General features: G+C 39.4%; 1 protein-coding gene across 1 annotated transcript in view; it reads right to left on the bottom strand.

The window, feature by feature from the left end:
• LOC118927736 (dystonin) overlaps nucleotides 1-27758 on the bottom strand; it is a 415594-nt gene that overhangs the window by 169193 nt on the left and 218643 nt on the right. Inside the window, 1 exon segment of the mRNA XM_057493688.1 lies at nucleotides 13630-13796. Within this exon segment, the coding sequence (XP_057349671.1) occupies nucleotides 13630-13796 (167 nt within the window).

Raw genomic sequence — 27758 nt, 5'->3', positions numbered from 1 at the left:
TTGCTCCTAGGTTCTGAATTCTCCTTTCTTATGCTCTCATGTGCCCTCAACTTCAGCTTTTGGTAAAATTTAAAATTGGGATGGCTTACAAATAATAACAATAACAGAACAGCAACAAAGATTAATATATATCGATACCTACTATGTGGCAGGCAATGTACTGTGGGCTTTAAAGGCATTGCCATCTCACTGAACCCTTTAAGCAGCTGGTTGTGCTGTCATCCTGAATTTACAGATGAAAAAACTAAAGCTTATCGAGGTTACATAACTTACAAGAGTACAAGAGGCAGTGAGGATTTGAACCCCGGTCTTGCTCAGTACAAAGCCTGAGTAATTTGCTAAGCTATGCTGACATTATAAACTGAAAGCTAATTAAATAGTAACGTCCAATATAAAGTTGAAAAGTCAAGATAAAGAAAATACAGGGCGATTTACCTTCCACTACCGGGGAAATCAAAATGATGGTAGTACCTATAAAGAAACAGAAGGAAGTGTGTCTATGTGTGTATGTGTGTGGGCTGGCATACTCAAAAAAATGTAAGATTTGAGATAGTTTCAGACTGTTACTAAAACAGTTCTCACCAATATCTAGTATACCAATATTTCCCACACTTGTAATGCCCTAATGCAGAGGGGCAGAACCCAGAAAAAGCTCTGGTCTTCTGAACTGTCATCAGGGGTCTCCCTCTTCTCCAGCTGATTCTTATCAGGCAAGTTTGGACACAAAAATCTTAGAAAACCCCATGTCTCTAATAAAAATTTCATTTTCTTCAAAAAGTATTGACAAAAAGTATTTTAAAATAATACTATCAGATAATTATGTAATACAACTAACTCAAAGCACACACAAAAAATTTTTTAATCCACAATACTATCAGATAATTACATAACAAGATGAACTCAATGCACCTACAAACACCAACAGCTGATAGGACCTTATGCCCCCCACTCCCCATGAGACAACATACCTTTCCCCTTTTTTCCGGTGTTAATTTTTTATGTTTAAACCTAGAGGAAAGGAACACACTTGGGAATGGGGTGGGGATTTGGCTAACTCTGAAATACACACTGTAAAACGATGATGTCTGGAAAAGACAGCATTTGGTAACAGATTTCTTGTTACACTCAAAATTAAAACCCATTTAAATAAACACTGTGATTTAAGGAAACTAATCATCTGAAAAGACACTGAGCAACAAGTTTTTTCTCAATAAAAAATAAAATAAAATAAAGTGGAAGGGTGGTGCCCCGGCTGGGGGCAGGGGAACCACACTTCAAGCAGTGCAGAGCCTCAGTTTTGCCTGGTGAAAAGCTCTGGAGATGGACGGTGGAGGGGGCTGCACAGTAGTGAGTGTGTTTAATACCACTGTATAACACACTTAAAATGGTTAAGATGGTAGATTTTATGTTATTTTCCCAACAGTGTTTTAAATTCTGGAAAATATTTAAAAGACAATTTTTACATATTTGGGAAGAAACATTATACTGAGGTGAAAAAGAGTAACAGTCCGTGATTCAGGTGTCCTGCGATTTAGTCCTAACTTCCTCTCTGTATGACTTTGAACACATATCCAGAAACCTGTGTGTTGCTTCCCATTTACAAAAAAAGAAAATGAGGAATTACAAGAATCACCTAGAATTCCAGTTATCCCTTGGGAGCATCTGGAAATGTGTGTGGGGGTGGAGAGAGGGCATTTTGGACTGCTATTGCCATAAGGTCTGAAAATACCAATCAACTAGCCCAAGGTTTCAAGGGAGGGCTCATGTGAAAGTATTTGTGAAATTAAGTATAAAGAACAATGGACACAGGTTATTAAGAAGTATTTCTTGGCACATAAACAGTGTAATGAAAATGTAATCAGAGAAGGCATAAATTGGTGATTTGGTAAGCTAATGGGAAATCATTCTTCCCAGTCAACAAACTAGCAAATTCATTCATTCATTGACTCCATTTTTAAAAAGCATCTATCGTGTTCCCGGCAGTGAAATGCTAAGCATACAGGGACTGTGTATATGGAGAGCTCAGAGCTCCGAGGGAGCTTGGTGGTAAATCAGGACAACACCTGGTGAGGGAGCAGCCAGGTAGAGGGAGAAAGCACGCATGTGCTCTGTGCTCGGAGGGAGCGTGAGCACGAAGAGACCAGCGCAGGGCGAGGAGACGGCAGCCAGGGAGAACGTGGTGAGAGACGAGCTGGGTGGCTGGCAGACGCCAAGGTGATGCTGAATCTCATGACCTACTTGAAGGACCTGGAATGCTTTCTCAAGAACCATGGAAAACCATTAAATGCATTAAGGAGGGTTATAAGAGATTCAATGATCAGCTCTGGGGTAAGATGGAGAAATTTCACAGTGAAACTATGCCTACAGAATCAAGGCCGGAGACAGTAGCAACTTGCAAAATAATATGGCAGCAGCGGGGAGAAGAAGACTGGCCTTGTGAAGGAGGCTGAGTCTGCAAAGGGAACTGAGCAGGAACAGCCCAAGAAACAGGAGAAAAACCAGGGCAGGGCAGTGTCATAGAAGCTGAACAGAAAGAGTAGTGTTTCAAAAAGAAAAGAATGATCAGTAGGGCCAACTACTGAGAAGACAGATACGGATGGGAAAATGTCCATTGGTTTTAGCCACACACACCAAGTCACTCCTGATCCTAGAAGAAGAGTCCTGCTGGATTATGGGGCCAGAAGCCAGATTACAAGAGGCAGTAAGTATGGAGTATGTATGGAGTGAAGAAATGAAAATGGAGGGCAGAGACAACTCTTCGGAGAAGTGTGGCCCTTAAGGGAAGGAATGGTATCAGGCAGTTGACGGGAAAAAAGCATAAGGTTACCCAACAGGGCACTAGATTTTAATTCTGATCATCATTCTTCTGTATATGCTCTTTTTTAAATTAAGATGGCATTTCTGACTTAAGCCCACAATTTGTGCAATACTTTTACTGTTTTAATGCAGTCCGTATGTGTTTAGCTTTACCTGTAAGTTTTCATTAAATGTAAAATTGCTCAGGTTGTTTAAAAAAAAAAAGCATGAGGTTAAGGGAGAGTTGTTTTTTTAGTTGTTCATTGTTTTATTAACAAAGACGCCTCAGCATGCCTAAATCCAGTAAGAAAGATCTGTTGAGAGAGTTAAGTTCAATATAATGAGAGAGTAAGGTTTCCCAGACAATGATTGAGATGGGATCCAGGGCACTGGAGAAGGGGTACAGGCCTCGGATAGGTAGAGAGAGGTTTCCTCTATTAAGCGGGAGCAAACATGGCTGGATAGATGCAAATAAAGGAATGTTCCTATCTTTGGTAGTAAAAAGAAAGACTTTCCACCCGATGGCTTCGTTCAGTATTATCTCAGAGCTGGAGTCAAGATCATCAGTTACCAGTGAAGGAAGAAAAGGGGGTGTGAGGGAGAGCAGGGGTGAGTTAACCCGACAGACAGTGACTGCCAGTCAGAGCTACACGAGACCTGTAGTCATGAGGTTACACAGTGAAACCCGTCTACCCGGAAGCATGCCTTTCTCTGATGTACCTAATGGCTTGGGTACATGCACAGACAAAGCAGAGAGCTGGCTCATACAGTCTGGCTTTGTTGGAAAACTAGTATGTACTCAGCAGCATGCAAGGAACTAAAGGGGATTCTGTGGAAATATTTTAAAAAGAAACACTCCACTTACCAACAGGTCAGTCTTAGAACAACCCCTATACTCCAGACCACAACTTACCAATTCACACAGATGCATGAAACCATGTGTGTCAATTAACATCTGTGCCTGCACAGATCAAACAGTAGGAATATCACTAACTGTGCCTCCCTTATCTTTTGACAGCAGCAGTTACCATAACAAATTCCTAAAGATGACTCGGTTAAATCATGTTCAGGCTTAGCATATACTTACCATTCTTATTGGTACACAAAGCATCTGGCTTTAGCCCCCACCCCTTGTGGGGAAAAAAAAAAAGACCTGCCATAGGTTCTCCCCTCTCCCCCAGCAAATGCCTAGGAAGCTGCAGGAGACCCGCCCACAGCTGCCCAGGGGAGAGCAGACACTCCTCTCTGCTTGTATTTGGGCACATACTGGAGAAACAAATGGAGCCAGTTAACTCCATGGCAGCAACAAGCTATGAAGGTAATTTCCCCGTTTCTTAAAACTAGGTACCTGGTTTTTCAAATATTCTTCTTATTTTTTTCTACAAAAAGGACTCTACCAACAGGGCAGAAAGCAAGGGATGAGAAACATTGCCATTTACAGCAAGTTTTGTTAGTGCTTCAAGTTAGAATCTAACAATATCGGGAATTAAAAGATACTTAATGAATTATGGCTCTCATTTCACAGAGAACAATCAGCCCCAAACAACCTCATAGACTTTAATAATACAGAGAATAATATTAATCTTGATAGAGAAGTAACTTACAAGAGTAAACTATAAGTAAATCTTAGTCCCTAGGATAAGAAACGATATGAAAGAGAACTTCCAACATCAGCACTCTGGGGAAGACTCATGCCAGAAGATGATCATCAAAAAACCCCAACAAAGATCCACGCACTGCTACAGCTGTAGATGCACTCATCCCACCAGCTCCTGGACTTGCCATGGGAATGAGGAAGGAGATATCTAAGCTGGCCTGTGCATACAGTAAAACAACAAATTTGACTGGATCTATACTGTTGGAACTCAACCAAGAATTAGGAGAAGTGCAAATTGTAGCGCTCCAAAATCTTACAACTACAGACTATTTACTGTTAAAAGAACATATGGGATGTGAACAGTGCCCAGGAATGGGTTGTTTTAATTTGTCTGATTTTTCTCAAACTACTCAAATTCAGTTAGATAATAACCATCATATCATTGATAAGTTTTCACAAATGCCTAGGGTGCCTAACTGGTTTTCTTGGTTTCACTGGAGATGGCTGGTAATTACAGGTATGCTTTGGTTATGTAACTATACTCCTATTATGTTAATGTGTGTGCGCAATTTAAGTAGTAGCTTAAAATCTATACATGCTGAAGTTACTCTACAAGAAGATATGTCAAAGAAATAATCAATCTTCCCATGTTTTCTCCCGCCTGCTACTTCTATAGCTTTTCTTCTTTCTTCCTAATTACAACGAATTCTTAAATAGAATTCGTGCCTCATATCAGATTTACCGAGTATCATAACTCCTCCAAGTGGTAAAGATACCTCAAGACAAATGCTGGGCATAGAAGCCACAGGGCATAAATATGCAAAGAAATAAAAAGCTAACCATTTCAAACAATAAGGCTTCTCTCTCACTTACCAACTTTACATTTCCCTGTATGGCCCCGGAAGATGACTGGTTAGCCAGAGACGGGTAAGATTCCTCAAGGGAGGAACAACCTAAGACAGGCACAGTCGCAGGGGGGCCATCAGGTGAGAAATTGGGGATCAACAGAGGTGAGGCTTAGAACCTCACCCCCCCGTTCTGAGAGAAATCTTCTGCATACGTGGATGTTTTATTGCCCTGGTCTAGCTTGGATTAACACATAGTCTACAGGCACACACCTGATCATCTACATTTGCTCTCTTACAACACTAAACTATGTTTTCTACCTTTATGTTGTATCTACCTACCACTTCAGCATCTTATTAAAAATAATAAAGAGAGAAATGTGGTATCCACATATAAATCAAGTATAAAAATCAAATGTGTATTCATATTTGAACTGACTGTTTATAGTTCATAATGCATGAGCAAAACCAAAAGTTTCTGTGATGACTGCCCTTGTACTGTTCACCATGTAACTTATTCACTATGTAAGAATTTGTTCTCCATGTAAGAACTTGTTCGTTATGCTTCAGAAGATTGGAGACTGACGAAAATTAGGCTTGGGGTGGATTAATGATTGTGCATTGAGCATTGACTCCCCTATACAGAATTTTATTGTTGTTAACAACCATTTGATCAATAAATATGAGAGATGCCCTAACAACAACAACCAAGAAAAAGTACACACTTCCAATTGTAAAATAAATAAGCAACCGGGATGTAATGTATAGCATAAGGAATATAGTCAAAATATTGTAACAACTTGGTATGGTGATAGCTGGTACTTAGAATTATCATGTATATAAATGTTGAATCACTGTGTTGTACACCTGAAACTAATGTAATGTAATACTGTGTGTCAACTACCCTTCAATAAAAAATAATTATCTAAAAAAAAAAAAAAAAAAAAAAAAATCTTAGTCCCTAGGAAATAAACACCACCCCCAACCCCCCCCCCAAAAGGGGGATGAATCAACTTATTTTTTTTACTCTGGGAGAAAATATCAAACAACTTCATATCACTGAATAATATAATAATACGAATCTATAAGCAAGTCAAAATAAAAGAAGTGTTGCAACAAAACAGATGGACCTATTGAAGAGAAATAAATGGAAGGGACATATGCCAGCTGCTCCTACAATGTTAAGAGAACTCTTACTGTAAGAAGAGGGAAGAGAATGCTGAAAGGAAACATGAAAGACTACATCAATCAGGACTCAAAATAAGGGGAGTCTTTCATGAAAGCCCATCTTCTCTGGAGCTTTACAGTCATGGCCCAGTTATTAGTGGATCAGCAGCAGCACGTAGGGAGGGGAGGATACTTCCTAGACTTCTGGCATTGGGCTGGGCCCTCCCTCACTTGTTATCTCAAGACACCCTCCCCCCGCCCCCCGCAACGCTGGTATTCTAACTTCTTAAATCACCACATCACTCTGAAATTTGCCAACTTATGTGGTTATTTTTCCCCTAGACTCTTAACACATACATGTTTAGACTAACAGCTTTGCACACCAAAGGGAAACACAGGCCAGCAATTTTAGCTTTAGCACATCCTTTAAAAGCTGAAGAAAAATAGTTTCATGAGTAAAAGCCTAAATTTAAGAAAAGAATAGAAAAAAGCAGATGGAGTTTAGGTCTGTTCGAATGTAATTAACAACTAAAGTAAGGAAATATTTCTTTCTCAAAGGATTCATGGCGGGGGAAACACTGCAGAATGCAGAAGGGGTGACTATCAATACAACTGTAGTGGCAGACAATTCAGATACATGTCTTACAATTTTACATGTATTACCCTTTGACCCACAAACTCTACTTCTAAGATCTTATCCTACAGACACATTCCCCCATCTGCACAACATAAAGTCCATCAGTAAGGTGCTATTAAATAATTTGTCACATCCATATAACAGAATAATATGCAGCATTTAAAGAAATAAGGTAAACCTCTTTGTTGATATGAAAAGACATACAAAGTAAATTGAGAAAAAAAATTGAAATAACATATATGCTATTCTCTCATTTGTTTTTTAGAAAAGATTTTACACATGTTCATAATTAGGTGCCTGTGTAAATTCTACCTCAAGAAGGCTAACCCTTCCTCAAAAGAAGAACAGGTTTTGGTATACGCATAGAAAATTTCTGGAAGAATATGAAAGAAATTGAACAGTTGCTTCTGGGGAAAGGGACTGGGAATCTGGAGAAAGAAATCATTATTTAAATACATACCCTTTTATTCTATTTGAATGTTTTTATTTTTTTTTGTGGGTTTTTAAAATCATAGCCTCAAAAAAAGTTGGGCCATAGCGAGGAGTGCCTACTGTAGAAACTGCCACAAAATTTACCAGGCTTTTGTGGTGAGGACAGCCAGGGAATCCATCTTCCTGTTATGGTTGTGTCACCTTTTCAGTTTTCTGACTCAAAAATGGAAGTAAGAGAATTTGGGCGAAGCTTACTTCATATCTATATATAAGTATCTGTCACATACGATAATGAAAGGGTTAGTATTACAGAGATTTCTGTAAATCAGTTTGGGCAAGAGGGCCAAGAACATAGAAAGAAGGTAATAAAAGCAAACCTTTCCTCTAAATACTTATATGCCAAATCATATCCCTAAAACTGCATGTAAAAATATACAGATATACTAAAAACAGTCACTGGGTGTTGACACTAACTCATACACCTGACTTGGATGCACAGGCATTACAAGCAATGCATGTGGTTTTAAAATAAAGATTTAAAAATAAGGAGTTCAGAATATGATACTAGTTAGAAGTCACCCATTTATGATCTCAGAGCTCAACTGTTCTGAGTTTATCTGGTAAAGTAAATGGGAAATTTGACTTTTTGCCTCACAAACTGAAATACTAGCTACTTTTTAAAAACTTAGTAACTCTCAGGGTTCTGTGTCTATGCCTCCCCTGCGGCCACACAAAACAGAGCCCATACCTGTGTGTACGTGGCACATGCATACACACCCTCACGCTTCTTGGTTCTGCAGCCTAAGGGCAGAACAGGGTCTGAGGAAAAAGAATCACCTATCAACATGAATCCAACTTCCTATGGGAACATTTCAAACCCTAAACAGCCTCCTCCCAGTATTAAACCAGTCCAATCCAGTTTAGCTTATAAGGTGTGACTAAATGCAAGCCTGTTGCTGAATCATGGGCCCCCAGGTCAGACTATTAACCAAGATGACTCTGACCGCAGCCTTACAGCCTAACCTCCCAATTACAGCATCTTTAAACAATTAATATAATGAAATACGACAGTCCCATTAATTTCAAATGCAAAACAATGAACAAAATTAATTGCTACCCAACTACACACTTCAGACAAATGCAAAATTCCTGGCTGTCTAATTAGAAAATATTTAAATGGCATACTCCTGAATATAACCAATTTCAAAAATGTGGTATCTTACTTGAGTAATATACTTAAAACATGTTCATGAAAAGAATACCAGGGGCCTTAAAGGAGATTTAAACAAATGAATGGGAAAAATTAAAAACAAAAATAGGACAAGCAGAAACTGTTAAACTGAAATAAACTCTCTTTAAAACACACCCCCCCTAGCATTTTAATCTTGACATACTTAGTATCTTCTCAGATCACCATCTTAGGTTCTCCTGGCATTAATGCACATTTTGCAGTGTTCTTCCTGGCCTGTGGGAACACATTCATGTTCATGCCTGCTCAGCAGACATGTTTGCGCACTGCGCGATGCTGGGCACTCTTTTGGAACTTGGCACATCAATGTTCTAGGGCAGATACGTACTTGGAAAGACTGATAAAATAAGACAAGTCAGGGGTTGAACTTCAAGCTGGAAGTTATAGCTTTATTTCTCCCAGAAAGAAAAAAAAAATCAATTTTATTATGAGCCTTAAATAGAGCACAGAACTACCAGTTCAACCTTCTGCTGGTAACTCCTACCTCTGAAGAACTTGAGTTACCAACAGGAATTTGAATCTTCTATATCTATCTTAACTTTCGATGACTTACTAATCTACTAGAATTTAGGGGGTATTCCTAGAATCCCTTGGCTACTGGTTCTCAGCTAATCCTACTTCTCTTTCTTTTAAGCTACTTACTCATCAAAAGCTTTTGTGACATCCTTTTGATCTAAATCTATCAAATCCAGTCTTCCTTGTTATTCTTGTGAATGAAAATTAAGGTTAGGGGCAAGAGTGAGGCTTATTTAATGAAAATCTCTTACCAGTTGTGGTTTTCAGTGAAAAGATTCTAATAGGCTTTAAAGAAAATTTAAATTGTACAAACAAGCAGAAAAAGTAAGGATATATGGCATTTTTATTATTTGAACCATTTCCACTGAAAACTGAACATAACACACAGATAATGCTAGGAGTTAGAATAGAAAAACATGGTGTATTTATCATTGACCTATTTAAACAGATCCTATAAGGCTATCTATCCCTTGTAATCTTTTCCACTAAATCATATTACTTGATCATTCTTATTACTCATTCCATATTCTAGGCTCTTCGTCCTCTTTAGTGTACTGTGACATACTAAAACTATGGAACAGTTCATTTGTGATTTTGTTCTTACTTATGCAAGTGTTTTCATGTTCTCCAATTATCTCCAACTTTCTTCACTATATTACAGCTTTTGCTGATGCTATTTTCATAGATGGCTAATTCTAAATTAAGTCATTAATGTGGTCCCTTGATTTCTTACAAGGTAAAAAGGTAAAAAGGTCTTAGTTGGTAGTAATATGTGTACTATTCATTTAGTCATTTCTTAAATTCATCAAGAATTTTAATCTATCCTTGTTGAACTGCCTTAGTCTTCAAGGCTGCACTATCACCACTGTTCCGGTCAACGGTTCCAATTTTGGTATCTAGTTTGCCTGCAGGAGAGCATACAGGTAGTTACACAGAAGCCTATGAGGCCCTGAGGATGCACAGCAGTAGTTTCCATTATTTAAAAGCATTTTGGTCAAGTGTATTAGTTTCCTTTGAGCCCTAGTTTCTTAAATAATTTAATAATTTTATAATGTATTCAATGGATAAAAATAGAAATAGTATCATCTATTTCACAGGATTGCAGTTATTTTAAGGGCTACCATATGTAGGCCTACCGAACACCTAGGACAGAAACTGGTAAGATGGTCAACAGTCTGCACATATTCCTTGGGTACCTACTATGTGACAGTTACTTCCTTTTCAACCTCATAGATCAAATTCATAGCAACTATAAATAAGTCTTATATAAATTCTTCTTCATTTGTATTTCACTTACTCTCAAGAAACAGAAAGTATTAAAAATTAAGTTTTCCACAGAACATTTGAGGATAACTGAATTGTTAGTTAAGTACTGCTCAGTGGGGAAAACAAATATTCTATTTACTTTCACAACTCATAGTCTCTCTGGGAACACTAATAAAAATATCCTAGAGACCACAGTAGAAGGGGGTGAATGTTGAAACCAGTGTTGTTTATGTGAAACCATCATAAGACTGTATGTCAATGATACTTTAATAAAAAAAGATATGCTAAAGAGTCCAAATTAATGGACTTGATTAATAACTTCTGAAAGTATTTTACATTAATACAAAATCTGAAGGATGCTATTATTCTGCACCCATTTCAGATCAGTACTTTTAAATCCTTGTAAGACATGTTCATAACAACCCTACTAAGGCACCCATTACAAATAATACTGGTTGACCTTTAATTGACAAATATTATCTACTTTCCTTCTGATCTCCAGAGGAATCTTTCACATCTTATCCAGGACATGCAAACTTCCTGTGTAAGGGCACCACATCTCTCCCTCCAACCACTCATCTCAAGGTTCTTTCCTGCTAAGCTCTCATTCTCTCTTGAGGTCCTTCCATATGGAATACTTGCAAATATTCCATATGGTTGGTCTTGGTATTTAAGTAGAAACCAAAGCCATGTGCACCTCAGATAATTTTTATTACTGAAGTCAAATAAAATTCACATAAGTAATAAAAATTGTTATGTAAACAATGTCTGAAAAACCCAATGAAGTGGGTACATTTCCAGGGCAAATCCAAATACATCTCAAAATTTATAGGATTATCAAGTAAGAACAACCATTAAATAAAGGCTCTACTCTCTAAATACGATTATTACTGTCCAATATCCAAAAATCTGCTTCTTGTGATTTTTCTATTGTTTATATAACTTGTTTTGTCTTTACAGTAAATCAAAGCATTCAACAGGGAAAACCATGTGCTGTTTAACCCCATCTACTTTAATTCTGACACATGCTAGAAGAAAAGTACTCAATTGTTTTTTTAAGTAAAAAAGAAAGACCCAAGGACTAACTAAAAAGACAATTCTATAGATAAAAGCTTTCTTCTAGTGGAAGAAACCACAGTAACATTTTATAAGACATAGGATAACTTAACAAAACTTCAGCAACAAAGAAATCTTCTAAGGACTCAAACCTGATACTCAGTATTTTTACCATGAATTCTAACAAAGGAAAGCAAAGCAAACAAGGAAATGGAAGTTCAAAGTTAAAGCTGAACAATTTTCTAAAATGACTACTCTGCCAAAATCAAAGTTCAAACAAGTAAGATTCACAAAGTCCAAATTCTCTTCTAAAGCAATGTAAGTTCTATCCATAACATTAAACTTCTCTAGGAAATTTTAGAATTTTTTGACATTTATGATGACTTATTTAAATACTTAGGAGAAAAACGCATACCATGTATATACCAGTTTGTACTTATAAGCCTTACAATAAGTATGAAGAGACAATGCCAGGAGACCATTGCTTTTAAAAGTCAGTTATTTTAGAATACTTGGCCTCCCAATAACTTCAAAGAGGGCAGAGTGCTCCCTCAAAGACACATCATGCCATAAATGCTTTAGATACAACAATCCAAATTCTTTATTCGAAGGCCAAAAAGATCTTATTATCCCAGGTACAGACTGTGTTCAGCTACAAAGCCTTCTGAGGACCTTGTGTTTTAAGTCACATGTGAAGTGCAGTGTAATAATCACAAAGTCTGTAACCACTAAGCCCTCTTGGCAATGTTACTCAAGAAGATCTGGTACTTTTTTTTTCTGGACAAGTGTAGGCAAGCTGATCCTGGTTTTTCTTTTTAATTCAGCAACTAGACCAGGCTCTTACAGTGTTTAAAGGGGACTCTGGAGTGTAGGCATTCATCACAGTTTTTTGGTGTTGACATTTCCAAAATAAAAAACGGAGAGAGAAGCAGGGGAGAGAACTAGGAAAGGAAAGAAAAGGAAGAAAGGGAAAGGAGACAGGGAGGGGGAGAATGGGCTTTGGAGTCAAACAGATCAGAGTGAGAATCTCAGCTCTGTAATTAATTCATTAGCAGTGTGACCTTGACGAACCCGACGTCCCTCATCTGTGAAGGTGGAATAGTGGTTCCTGTATTACGGGACAGGAGGGAGAGCTGAATGAGGTAACACATGGAGAGTGCTTAACAGAATGCCTCACATGTAGAAAGTTATCAGGATGTTAACTACTCTGTATAATTATTATTTTTATTGTAACCAAATAAGTTTGTCAGTTTAATGAGCTTACTCAGAAGATATTCAGCTCTTCAACAACATGATATACTCTTTGCAAAACTAAGAAAAATAACTGAGGTCAAGAAAGATACTGTTTTCAATAAATATTTTCTGGGAATTTGCCATCTTATAAGGCACTAAGAGCATAGACCCAAGAGCCAGAGGGCCTGGCTTAGAATCCCAAATCTGCCACCTGCTGTTTGTGAGACTGTGAGCATGTATTTACCCTGGGTCCCAGTTTCTGTCTGTCAACTGGGGATGACAATATATGACAAAAGACCCTTAGGGATGTGGTGAGGATTAAATGAATTACTATACATGAACTGCTCAGGATAGTGCCTGGCACTTGGTATGTGCTATGGAAGTGTTAAGTTGGATTTAGTTGTTATTTTCACCAGGAAATTCACCCCCAAACTGGCCATTGTTAAACCCATCATAGGAGACTATGATTTGGAAACTCGTGAGCTCTAAGTCTGAACTACAGTCTTACCTCACTACTTATCAGTTCTCTATGTACACACTCCTGGTCATCTACCTGTACAGATTCTGCATATCACAGCACACTATCTGCTAAGTCACTGGCAAAATCTGAACACACATTATAACGATGTGTACTTGCATGTGTGCACCAAGCTTACAGTGATGGTCTCTGGAGGGTAGGAATGTGATGTGTTTACTTTTACTTGACTATATTTTCTAACTTCCTGTCATGCACAAGTACAGCTTCTATAATAATAAAAGGTTGTTCAAAAATTTGGCAATGAAAGAAACACTTCTTGTATTTGTCTAAGAAAAAAAAAGCCCACAAATTTCATACCTGTATTTATGAATGATGGCATTAAATAGTTTTCCATCTCTCCAGCAGGTAGTGAAATTTTCACACCGTATTCCAGCATAACCGTCTACTGCCTGCTGTGTCCACAGCAGCAATCTCTCTTTTGCAGACATATCCTCTGATTCTCCAGTAATGTGGATATCAGATATCTAAACATAACGGAAAGCATTAAACTATTAGGAAGGAAACTCACTCAGATTAAGAACCTACTATGTGTGAAGCGCTATGTTAATTAATCCTCTTAACTCTCACCTGCAAGCTAAGTAAAGTTTCCCCATTTGATGCAGAAGGAAACCAAATTTCAGAAAGGTTAATAGATTGAAAGGTCAGATTTAACCCAAGCGTCTAATTTTTTTTATTATACCAAAACATCACAACATTGAAAATTCTACATTCCTCTTTTCTAATCAGATCTGTTAAAATAAGAAAATCCTTTTCCAATTTCAAATGAAACCTACAAATTAATCTACATTACCACCTGTGGAGCAGAATTTGATCCAATAGGTATTCTGTATAAGAACAAAGAAGGAAAATAATACCTTCCCCAATTAACTAACAATCTGGCCTAAAGTCTCTTTCATTTTCTCAGGAGCCCGTGTTCAGATTACTTAACATGAAACCTTTATCATCTGATTTTTTTCCACATACTTTGTTTTCATTAAATCTTCTAAAAGTCTCTTTCATTAAACAATAATAAAACAGGCCACCAATTCACATGGTTTACATTTTCTCAAGAACTTCTTTGTTAAGGGTCCTTCTTAATTAATCTGCTGATAATGATGTTAAGGCACAAAGTAACTTTACCAGGAGTCACACAGTAATTCAAAAACTGGGATTAATACCAACAAACAACTGTTCCCTCAATCAGTGCCTGACCCAGAGCCAAGGAATCAAGAAGACGGGAGGCAAGCCAGGATCAGGATGAGCAAATAAAAATTGGAAGCCAGACATCGGAAGGCACGAGTCATTTTATAACAGGAAAAAAAAAATCACTAAAGTCATGAGATTGGCCTCTAGTGCTGGCCACTAGGCCCATAGCTTTGAACAGTGCATTTCAAGTCGGTGAGTCACTCACTCCCTCATCTATAAAATGAGGAGGTAGGAGGTATAAGCAGATAATGTTTAAGATTCTTTTCAGTCTAAAGTCTTAAGAAGAGACTGCTAATACAACACAGAAGACAGAGGTTAAATCAGGCAGAGTCAAATAACTGAAAGTAGAAAATAAAAATTTTTTAAACCGGCCAAAGATAGCCTTTTACATGTGGTAATGCCAGGCTTAAACAGGAAGCCCTTTATTCCTGGCAGCTGCCACAAGAGCCAGAGGCACAGGCACCCCAGGGAACGGGATTGGGAAGGCTGCCACAAAGCCCGTGGGCCTGGTAACCCCCGAAATACCACCTGCAGATGACGGCAGGGACCACAGCACCCTTTCTCCTGCACTCAGGCAGAGGCCACCATGCCCTGGGAGCCCACTCTCAGCCATAGTCTGAGACGTGCTCCTTGACAAACGGCCAGGATTTGACAGTGGAGGAAAGTATCTCAATATAACCATCTTCCCCAGGAATCCATGCTCATCGTCACAGCGTGTAAAAAGAACTGTGTGCATGAACACGTTATACAGTGTACATACGAAGGATTTTCTTTCTTTTTTTTTTGTAATGTGGGGTAAAAAAGAACAGAAAAATCACCAGTATTCTGTCGCCCAACTTCCAGCTGATATTCTGGGCTAAACTTTTGCTGGAGGGCCTCTGGCACATCTGGGAGTCTAAACCTCATCTCCACCACATAAGACCATTCCGTCACGTGTAAAATGATGATGATAACAGCTATTAGGCGGTATTGTGGGATTTCCACAATGTGAGCACAGTGTAGTGGCTGGCATGCAGTTAAGCACAGGCTCCCTTCGTCAGCTATTTTATTGCTGTGGTTATTATCACGCTTTCTGACAAAAGGCGAAGCAAAAGCTCTGCTTTACAACTCTCCTAATTCTCTTCCTGTTGCTAGAAGTGAAAAAGTTTTAAAATGTGCTGCCTCCAACGACTCAAAATCTATGAAACAAAGGTTCAGAGAAACTAACCTAGGAAACGCTGTAAATTAAAGAGTTGAAACTCTAGGTAAAATTTCACAACTAGGTAAAGGTCCCTCTCAGTTTTACAGATGATAAAATCAACTGCTTCTGGGAATTGCTAAACAAAGGCAGGTGTTACAGGGGTGGTATTTGTAACCGTATAACGAAAAGGGAGAGAGCTGGGAGAGGCAGGACTATTTTCTGCCGAGTCAAGAAAAATCCATGCCAGTCAGTCCAGTCACAAAAGTCATTATCTATTAACAGGGGAAGTCAGTAAATTTCAACTACATGGTAAGTGTGATAGGTTTTACTGCTACACAGCATTTCACCCAAGGCAGGATATTAAAGGAAGAGGAGCTTAGAGGTCTGAAAATGGTCTCATCAACCAAGAGGAAATAATATATTCGTATTCAGTGCTTCCAATACATGAATTTCAGGTCATTCCTCACACATACAATTTCAGACTGTTACCCATGCATACACTATTTTAAAAACTACGATTTAAAAATGTATATTCAAATATGTTATAGATCAAATTTTTAACACATTAACCATTTTCAGAGTCTCTTGCTATTTCCAATCAACTATTACCCCCTCATGGACACTCAGGTATTTTTTTAAATACACAGTTACTGTTAGCTACTATCTGAGAATATCAAACTTTTCATGATACCATGCAGCCAAAACTAAAAAGAAAAATAAATTCAATGCCAAAAATTCTAAGTTTGCAGTTGTCATCCATAACACATTCAAAATTCAGCAAAACAGCCTGAATCCTTCATCTATGACAGGTCAGGTCAGACAGGAAGTATTCAAGGCTCCTCCCTCCAAGTCCTAGAGGCCAGACAGAGAGAGACCTGAGGAGGTTTCAGTTCATGCTGCTTGCGTTCAACTTCCAGTTCCAACAGTTAACAGGATTATGACCCAGAGCCACTCACATAATCTCTCTAAAATCCATTCTTCTCATTTTTAAAACTTAAATGATCACATAATAATTTCTACCTCCTCGAGTGGTTCTAAAGATAAGACAAAATAATCCACATGGAGTACTCAGCGGTACCTGGTAACAGAAAACTAAATGTTAGCGTCTCCCACCACGATTTTATTAGAACTATTTGCTGCTTGAGGCTTCTCACCAACAATCTGTCAGCATCAAAACAAACAAAATACTTTACACCAGAGTTCCTTTTGAAAACTTGAAGCCCTCGTGCCTCACATCGAGCTCACTGTTGCCTACTGCCCAGAGTCAAGTTCTTCCGGTCACTGACCCTCTCATGCCCCCATTTCATCTCTCTTGACCCACTCCCCACCACTCCTAAACTTTCTAGAAATATCTATTCCATGGTAAACAAAGTCTCTGACATCTTCAAAATCTTACACTGCCTCTACCTTTTTACTGAACCAGGTTACCCCCACTGCATTAATGCAAATCCCAGACACCACTAGGCTCCCAGGCCAGGCAAGTGTATTTTAACTCCCCCAATGAGGCAAAACCAATAGTATTCAAACTACTCCCTGCAGGTGTAAAGACCTCACTTTTTACACTGTAGGCCACTCTTGCACTAGCATCTCCCTCTCCTCCACATACCCCAAATATCTGACACTTACTGTGTTCCTATCTCCACCCCACACCCCATCCCACAGACCTGTTTTCTCTTCCTTTCAGCCATTCACACACCTACTGCTACATCCTGGATCTCATCACCTTGAACCAGAGCCAGTCCACCTCAGATATTTGACCTCTGCTACCAATTTCCTGTTCTACCACTTTCAGTCCCAAACATTGGCTAAACCTATTATCTGGTTCTATCAACACCTCACATTCCTGACTTGACAAATTTTGTCCCAGTCTATGAGCCTGTTTCTATCTTTACCTCCTTTTCTGTCTGGCCCTACTGCACACTCCACCACTTCAACTAATACTACGTATTTTCCCTTATCCCTCTTGACAGAGCTGAGACAATATGCAATGACTGGAACCCTCATTATCGGCACTAAGAGAAGATGGTGTGTCCAACTATGGAAGAGGGTCCTGGAGGGTAGAGGGTGTAGACAGAGAGGGAGAATTCAAACACAAGAAATAAAGCCTGACCCCAACTCACACAGTTCTAACTGCAGCAAAACCAGACATGTGCCTGCTCATGGTTTATCCACAATGCGTTTTATTTCATTGTGAGGGTCTGACCAAGTGCCTCAGGAAACGTGAACCATAGTTTCATCAAACAGCTTGGGGACACCATAAATATCCAAAAGCAAACTGAATCCTTTGTTTCTGCAATCTGGGGGCCAGAGAAAACAGGGCTAGAACTCTCAGAACACAGAACAATGAGTTTCTTCAACTCTTCTGCAACCTTCTGTGTGTTGACTAATCTTGCCAAACACACTCATCTACTAGTTTTCCACATTGCTAGGCAAGAAATAAGCACCTAATTGTAACAGGAGAAGAGAGTCTTACATCCTTATTCCCTCTTTTCCCACTACAAACTACGGAGTTGATGACTATTATCTTTAGTCCGGACCATTACCTCTTGACTCCAATGCCAGTACAAACTGTTATGATAGACCTAGAATAATATTGGCCCAAGAAAGCTTCGACTTTCTTCTGGAACTAAGCCCCAGTGACATCAGCAACCGCCTCCTCACCGCTCACAGCCCTCTCTTGCCCTACTCTCACTTCCCCATCATGCTGCTCCTGATCGGCAGCCACAGCAACCCAGTTCACTCCCAGCCGTCTACTCCATGATCAAACCTACGTCAAACCATGTGAATTACATGCTCCCTCTCAACTAGGGCCCTCTGCTCAAGCTGTCTCTCCACTTTGAATGTTCTCCTTATATTGTTCTGAGCATGACATACATTAAGTGCTGAATAACTAAAGAGGAGTGGGAGACAGAGAGGAGGGGGAGGGAGGGAGGGAGGGAGGGAGGGAGGGAGGGAGGGAGGAAGGAAGGAAGGAGTGGGAGACAGAGGGGGGAGGGAGGGAGAAGGAAGGAAGGAAGGAAGGAAGGAAGGGAGGGAGGGAGGGAGGGAGGGAGGGAGGGAGGGAGGGAGGAAGGGAGGGAGGAAGGAGTGGGAGACAGAGGGGAGGAGGAGGGAGGGAGGGAGGGAGGGAGGGAGGGAGGGAGGGAGGGAGGGAAGGAAGGAAGGAAGGAAGGAAGGAAGGAAGGAAGGAAGGAAGGAAGGAAGGAAGGAAGGAAGGAAGGAAGGAAGGAAGGAAGGAAGGAAGGAAGGAAGGAAGGAAGGAAGGAAGGAAGGAAGGAAGGAAGGAAGGAAGGAAGGAAGGAAGGAAGGAAGGAAGGAAGGAAGGAAGGAAGGAAGGAAGGAAGGAAGGAAGGAAGGAAGGAAGGAAGGAAGGAAGGAAGGAAGGAAGGAAGGAAGGAAGGAAGGAAGGAAGGAAGGAAGGAAGGAAGGAAGGAAGGAAGGAAGGAAGGAAGGAAGGAAGGAAGGAAGGAAGGAAGGAAGGAAGGAAGGAAGGAAGGAAGGAAGGAAGGAAGGAAGGAAGGAAGGAAGGAAGGAAGGAAGGAAGGAAGGAAGGAAGGAAGGAAGGAAGGAAGGAAGGAAGGAAGGAAGGAAGGAAGGAAGGAAGGAAGGAAGGAAGGAAGGAAGGAAGGAAGGAAGGAAGGAAGGAAGGAAGGAAGGAAGGAAGGAAGGAAGGAAGGAAGGAAGGAAGGAAGGAAGGAAGGAAGGAAGGAAGGAAGGAAGGAAGGAAGGAAGGAAGGAAGGAAGGAAGGAAGGAAGGAAGGAAGGAAGGAAGGAAGGAAGGAAGGAAGGAAGGAAGGAAGGAAGGAAGGAAGGAAGGAAGGAAGGAAGGAAGGAAGGAAGGAAGGAAGGAAGGAAGGAAGGAAGGAAGGAAGGAAGGAAGGAAGGAAGGAAGGAAGGAAGGAAGGAAGGAAGGAAGGAAGGAAGGAAGGAAGGAAGGAAGGAAGGAAGGAAGGAAGGAAGGAAGGAAGGAAGGAAGGAAGGAAGGAAGGAAGGAAGGAAGGAAGGAAGGAAGGAAGGAAGGAAGGAAGGAAGGAAGGAAGGAAGGAAGGAAGGAAGGAAGGAAGGAAGGAAGGAAGGAAGGAAGGAAGGAAGGAAATATCAGAGACATATTTCAGGTTTTCATTTGGTATGGATGAGTTTTAACCCCTCATGTGAAACTTGTCATTTTAGAAAAGCAAATGGTTTCCAACTAACCTCACTTCCCAACAGTATAAAATCTCCTAGCCACTGCGCAGAAGTTCCCAGCAGCGAGCACAAGATGAGAGACCAGAGACTCAATGAGAACCCAACATCAGGTGATAAACCTCAGCTTCACCTGGATCATTTTTCTAAAGCAATTTTATAAACTTGACAGAATATACAGACTCAGAATGTACTTTCAATGAAAAAAAAAGCAAGCCAGCAGAGCCCATCGCATAGTACACTCTGATTTCATTCACAGCGTGGCAGGAGATGACCCACTTACTGCTAAATGAATTGCAACGGCATCTCTGTGTCGGTCAGCTGAGGCTGCAAATGTGAAAGTCCTCTGAGCAAAGTCAACACCACCAGACAACTGGGCGACAGGAACACCCTATTTTTACAGATGTGGTCATGGTTCTGGCATGCAGTTAGTACGTAAGAACAACGAGCTCCCAAAGTAGGGTCAGATAAAAGATTATTCACATTTGTTAAAAATGCATATGCATCATTATTCTATACAAGGCAAATAATGCAACTTTTAAAAAATAATTTAATGAAAAGATTTGAAAGTTTAATCAAATTCACTACTTAAATAATTTATGTGTAACAGGGGAAAAGGTAACATCTCTGAAGTTAAGGAACTAAGATACTTAGCTTAGAGAGGCTATAAATACAGTGAAGGATTGGCATCAGGGAAACTCATACCGAAAGACCACAAAGCCATTTGGCAGACTCCCTCGTTTCACTGGTGAACAAGCTGAGGCCGTACCAGGTGGTCTGACTTGTCCGGGGCCTCACAGCGTGCTAGGAGGAGGCTGAGACTTGGGACCTACGGCTCCCAAATTCCAATTCAGAAGCCTCAGGATCAGAATGAAATTTCTCTTTCATATTTAGAAAAGAAATCTATCCTTATAACACAGACTCATTTTTCCTCCAGGTTGGCAGCCATTGTGGGGACTTTGAGTGTATCCACTGCTGGCAGATGGCTGCACACACTTAGTCATGGGAGGGCTTTCAGTGTCTCTACTGGCAAAGAAGCTGATATGCAGAACACTACACAGGTTCAGAGGAAGACACGCCCTTGATTGTCCCACATGAACTCAATGTCAGGGTTCAGAGAACCCTCGTCACTAGACCAGCCATATCACCTTACCTGATGGCCTTCCCCCCAACCCCAGAACAGCAGACTCGCCTCTGGCATGACGTCCTCTTCCTCTCTCATATCAGAGCTACTATCAATCATGTCTCTGAAAGGTATCTGTACTAAGGGGTAAATAACCAATATTAACTTCAAATCGGTTCCTCCCAAGAGCTATTTCTGTTCCAACAGGTTGACAAAATTTTCACTAATTATGGAATTAGAGAAATACACTGTCTGATGTATATTAGATATTGAGTAAATATCTGATGAAGAAATAGTGAGAAGATGAGGAATCGGGATGTGGGGGGGTGGAAGGAGACAGCCTACTCTGCTTATGCATGCTTTATGTCCAAAGGGAAGAAAGAAGGACCCCTTAAAAATTTTGAAAACTAATAGAGCTCTTCTCCTCAGCATTATAAGATGTTTCCTCCCTTCTACAGGAGCAGAAAACAGTAATAAGATAGAAGTTACAACATGCTTATAGTCTACTAAGTCTTTTTCACATATATTAACTCATTTAATTAAAACAAGAAACCATCCTATTTTACAGATGTGGAAGGTAGATTTAAGTCTTCTGACTCAAGATCTCATAAGTTCTCTTTCCTCCACTATATTAAATCTACAATGACTCCCTACAACATTACAGAAAGAAAGAGCTTCAACTATTGGTGAACCACCTCATTATATAAGCAAAAACTGCTTTAAGGAACACACAGTGGATGTAGAAATAACAACTAGTCAAACATTCTTTCTAGGAAAGAGAAGTCATATCACCCCTTATAGCCTTTGCAGAACACAAAATACCTACTGGTTCAGAGGGTTAGACACAAGAGTGTTATCAAAGGAAACTCAATTCCTTCACATATGTTTGTTAAAATAGAGTTTATACTCGATTTGAAAGAGTTCAGGTATTAGTAAGGATGAAAACAACAGGTTGGAAAAGGTAAATCTCAGGATTCTTCTACCTCATGAGTCTCTTAACATAATTACTTCAAGAGTAAAAGTTTACTATTAGGAGAAAGATTAGTGCAGAGCTGTGGGGGGTGGCGACCTGTGTGGGGTCAATTCCATACCCCAAGGATACTAGCCTTGCGACTTCTCTGGACCTCAATTTCCCGTCATCATGATAGTGTGAGACTGAGATCAAACACACACAGGATTCAAAACAGTGCCTGCCCCAGAGTGAGTGGAGTAACTATGTACCAGGGTGGGTATTATTGCTTAACTCTTTCATTTCACACTACTTGACACTGTAGTCAGGCAAAAGCAAATCCCACATTAGTGTTTGTCAACACAGGCCAATGTTTCCAAGCCAAGATGTTTGCCTCCACAGACAACCTCTTCAAAGATGTTTTAGCTATTTTGGCAGAACAAAATGTAATCAACACATTTTTTAGTGTCTGCTTCCAAATTTCAAAAATGTGTGAAAGTGAACCACAAAATATTTTTAACACAAAGATGGTACAAATATTTTGAAAATTCCATCCAGTTAAAACTGCCTCCCTAAAAGGAAGATAGAGGATAGAAGGCTAAAAACTTGATAAAGCTCACATGCTAAGCCTCTAAACTGATGGCTACCTTTAGCAAATTTCTTATTTGAATAAGGGGGGAAATTAATATGAATGTAACTATCCTGTACAGCAAAGGATTTTAAACTTCTGCATATTCTTCATTTAACTGAAAATAGAGAGATACTATAATGCTGATAGAGACCCAAATTATATGCAACTATTTCACAACTAAATTTTCACAAATTCTTTAAAATCCTAATAACTAGGAATAGTAAAAAAAAAAAAAAAATCAATAAATTCACTTTCATTAAAAAAGATGAATGGTTCAGAAAGAAATGAATTAGTTAACTGTAAAGCAAATGACCTTTGTTTTCAAGATCTGCAGAGCAAAGTTATATGAAAGGGAAAACATTCAGATTTCATCCTAGTCATTGGATTCTAAGTAAATATTCTGTAGTCTAAGATGCATCAAACATCTGGTTAAGAAAACAACACTGAATAAATACATTACAGTGAATTTGAATATTAATGTATTCTAACATTTTTAAATGGTTCTCAATTTTTTTTAAGTTTTTAGAATATAAAGTCAATAACAATACTCAATTCTTCATTATTCAGACATTGATAATACAAATTGTACAATATCCACACTCCTTATTTCTCATCCTTTTCTTCCTTTAGGTCACTGTGCTGTCCACTGACAAGTCACTGAAGCATGAAAAGGAACATAAAAATAGTTCAGTTTTCATTGGTATAGCTACATAGCATGGTGGGAAGTTAAAATATTCATTCATCATCCCAAAAGTCTAACTTTCAGGTGACTAAGTTTACACTCATGGTCCCTATCATTTGTTAGGAACAAACAAAGGGATATAATGAATGTGGAAAAGGGTTGTATTTTATTATCTCAGAGTGTGAAGTTTGAGTTCAACATACAATAGAGGTCATGTATTGTTTGGTAGAGAAGTAAAAGAAGGGAGGGATATAGGGATGGGTGAAAACACTAAACACAAAAAGGGATGCAGTTTATATATACAGATTCATAGGAATTCAAAACTAAAAAAGGTATATGTGGAAAAAGGTGAGCAGCTTGTTATCAGTTAAGAGTTCAGCTTGGTAGATAATCATGGGTGACATCCAAGGTCTTCCATTTACTGAGTCACGTGAACAATTATTTAACTTTTCTGAGGCTCAATTTCTCCTCTGCCAAATGGAGCTAATAATAGAACCATCTCACAGACTTGTTCTAAGGATTAAATAACATAATGAAGGAATGTCTGGTATATAGTAGCATTCAACAAATACCATTATTATTAATAGTAGGATCATGATCTAGCGCAATATCATGATCTAGTGCAATATCCTCCTTTTCTAGAAAATGAAACTGAAACCTGGAGAAATGAAGGCGGCTATTCAAATCACATAGCTCTCTGATGACAAAACCTGACTAGAGCTCAGAACTCCTGCCTTTCAGGCCCATAACCCACACTGCTTATCAGAAAACCTATAGTGAGAAGAGAACGAGAGAGCAAATGCTAGGCTAGGATGATGCTGCTTCTCAAAATTTCATGTGTTTTTAAGAAACATGTGAGAGGCATATATAAACACACAGTGTTCTCTCATGCCCCACTAGGAGATACTGAGATCAAGTAAAATCTGGGGTAAGGTGTTTGTAACAAGCATTCCAGATGCTTCTGCCAACAGGACCCTGTGGTCACACTCTGGGAAGAATCACTGTAGAAGGAAGATACCAAACTCTCCATTCACAGTCTTGACCATTGGAATCACCTGTGGAGCCCCACCCTGACCCACCACTTTAGAAGCACTGGAATAACATCCAGGTATTTACATTTTTTTAAAGCTCCTTAGGTGACACCTACAAGTGGTCAGTTAGAGAGCCAATGGCCTATAAACAGAGAACAAACACTGCCATTTTTGCTGAGATCAACATAACAAGACTGGGAAGGTGGGATTTGTAAAACTAAAGAAAGAATGTTTATGGGAAAACCTCAAGGGCAAAAATAGAGGAAGCATGTGAGTCTTTGACAAGTAAGGGATCCCTACAGAAAATGTGGGCAATGAACTCATTATTCCCTCTCCCCAAACATGGCCTGCCTTTGCCACTTCTGTTCTTGACACTTATCCTTCATAGATGAACATCAACTCCTTTACACATCAGTCCCTGCTCTGACCTCATAGCAACTACTTCAAAACTTTGACAATTGATCAAAGTAGAATGCTGTACCATAGCTTTACTTGGCTATTGCCATTTACTGTGTTGACTTAAGGCTGTTATTTAACCATTCCGAGTGTCCAATTCTTCACCTAAAAAAGAGGAACTATTTTCCATATTTCATAGTTGTTAAGATAACCAAAAGACATATGTCTGAAATCATTTTTCCAATTCCAAAGCAATATACAAACCTAAGATTCTCTTTTTTTAAATTTACACCTCCTTATCCTAGTAAAGATGTAACATGCTTATCAGATTTATATGCAATAGGCACTCGAGAAGAGGCTGGCAGAGCCATGTCCACAGAGCCAATAAGGAAAGAGGGCCATTCTAGGTCAGCATATGGTTGAAAGGATTTAAAGAGGAGGTAGGCTGGTCACCTGTACTAAGAATGACAAATTTCACAGAACCAGGGAAGTTCAAGTAGGAGGCCTGAATTAAGTCTGAGATTAAGAAAAGCTCAAAGACAAAGCTGGGGGTATTACATGCCCTGAATTCAAAGTATCTACAAACCTACAATAATCAAAACAGTATGGTACTGGCACAAGAACAGACCCTTAGCTCAATGGAACAGAATAAAGAGCCCAGAAATAACCCCACACATACATGATCCAGTAAAATATGATAAAGGACCACAAATATACAATGAGGAAAAGACAGTCTCTTCAATAAATGGTGTTGGGAAAACTGGACAGCTACATTCAAGAGAATGAAACTAGATTACTGTCTTACACCATACACAAAAGTAAATAAGAAATGGATTAAAGACTAAATATAAGACATGAAACATAAAACTTTTAGAAGAAAATACAGGCAAAAATTTCTTGGAACATAAGTATGAGAAATTTTTTTCTGGAAACATCTCCCTGGGCAAGGGAAACAAAATAAAATATGAACAAGTGGAACTACATCAAACTTAAAAGCTCCTATACAGCAAAGGACACCACTAACAAAACAAAAAGGAAGAATATATTCATAAATGATTTATCTGATAAGGGGTTAACATCCAAAATCAGGAACTCATATGATTCAACACCAAAAATACAAATAACCCAATTAAAAAATGGTCAGAGGACCTGAACATTTTTCCAAAGAAATACACATGGCCAACAAGCACATGAAAAGATGTTCCACATGGCTAACCACAAGAGAAATGCAATCAAAACCACAATGAGATATCACCTCACATCAGTCAGAATGGCCACTATCAAAATAACAAGAAATAACAAGTACTGGTGAGGATGTGGGGAAAAGGGAACCCTCCTACACTGTTGGTGGGAATGTAAACTACACTGTTGGTGGGATGCAGCCACTATGGAAAGCAGTATGGAGTGTCCTCAAAAAACTAAAAATAGAAATACCATATGACCCAATTAACTCCACTTCTAGGAATTTACCTGAAGAAAACAGAATCTCTGACTTGAAAAGACAAATGCACCCTTATGTTTATTGCCACATTATTTGCAATAGCCAAGACATGGAGTAACCAAAGTGTCCATCAATAGATGAATGGATAAAGATGTGGTACATAGACACAACAGAATATTATTTAGCCACAAAAAGAAAGAAATCCTGCCATTTGCAACAATGTGGATGTACCTAGAAGGTATTATGTATGCTAAGTGAAATAGGCCAGGCAGAGAAATACAAATACCATATGATTTCACTTACTTGTGGAATCTAAAAACAAAACAAAACAAAATTAACGAAATAGCAGTAGACTCAGACACTGAGAAGTGATTGGGGGTTATCATGGGGTTGGGGGGGTGGGGGTTGGGGGGGTGAAAGAGGTGAAGGGTATAAAGTGGCACTGAATCTCAATCATGATGTAAATTATTCACAGCGATGCAAATACAGCATAGAAAATATAGTCAATAGTTCCATAACATCTTTCTCTGTTGACAGTAACTACACTAGTTAGGGGGAGTATTTAATAATATATATAACTGTTGAATCCCTATGTTGTATCTGGAAACCAATATAATATTGTGTATCAACTGTACTTCAATAAAAAAGCAAATAAAAATGAAAATTTTTCAAAAAGAAAAGAAAAAGTTCAAAGAAATGTCCACATTCTTCTTGGAGGTTAACCCAGAAGTCATCAAGCCCATCCGTGCACACAAGTGACTAAGAACAGAATGTACCAAATAGGGTAACTATGAGAAAGGTCTTAAAAGAATAAAAGGCATGCTGGCTAACAGGCCATTTTGGGGAGGTAATACTAATGATGGGGCTGAGAGATCTCACCATCGGCTAATTCTCCAGTGAAAACTGTGGAATTCAACACAAGACAGAGTTTGTTCACAGTTCCAACCACAGATAATTAAGCAAACGGAGTCAACACCCTGAGGTAGCAGGAAGAGTGTCCTAAAGGAGGCGGCCACGCTCTCGGTCCCGACTGGGCTGCCACAGAACAGCCTTTATCTGAACTACAGTGCGAGGTTCAAGTCCTCAGATGAAAGCACCGACTACCCCGTTCAGCTTCCACCTGGAAGGTATGAGGCTTGGTTAAGTACTGCCATCACCACAATTAATTAACAAATCTGATTAGCTGGTTTATGACTTATTTTCACATATATTTTCCATTGAAGTTTCAAAAATCATTAGACCCACGAGTAAGAAAGAAGAATGAAATCCTTGGCATGAGCACAGTACTAAGGAGGAGAGGGGGGAGGCTTATGTACCTCTTAGGAAATAGATTTTAAGAATTTCCATTAATAAAAAAAAATGTAAGGAGGGGGGCGGAAGATGGCGGCGTGAGTAGAGCAGCGGAAATCTCCTCCCAAAACAACATATATCTATGAAAATATAACAAAGACAACCCTTCCTAGAATAAAGACCAGAGGACACAGGACAATATCCAGACCACATCCACACCTGAGAGAACCCAGCGCCTCGCGAAGGGGGTAAGATACAAGCCCCGGCCCCGCGGGAGCCGAGCGCCCCTCCCCCCAGCTCCCGGCGGGAGAAGAGCAGGCAGAGCGGGAGGGAGAC

Source organism: Manis pentadactyla, chromosome 16, assembly GCF_030020395.1.
Source record: "Manis pentadactyla isolate mManPen7 chromosome 16, mManPen7.hap1, whole genome shotgun sequence".
NCBI classification, from domain to species: domain Eukaryota; kingdom Metazoa; phylum Chordata; class Mammalia; order Pholidota; family Manidae; genus Manis; species Manis pentadactyla.
This window is presented reverse-complemented; position numbering and strand designations above follow the sequence as displayed.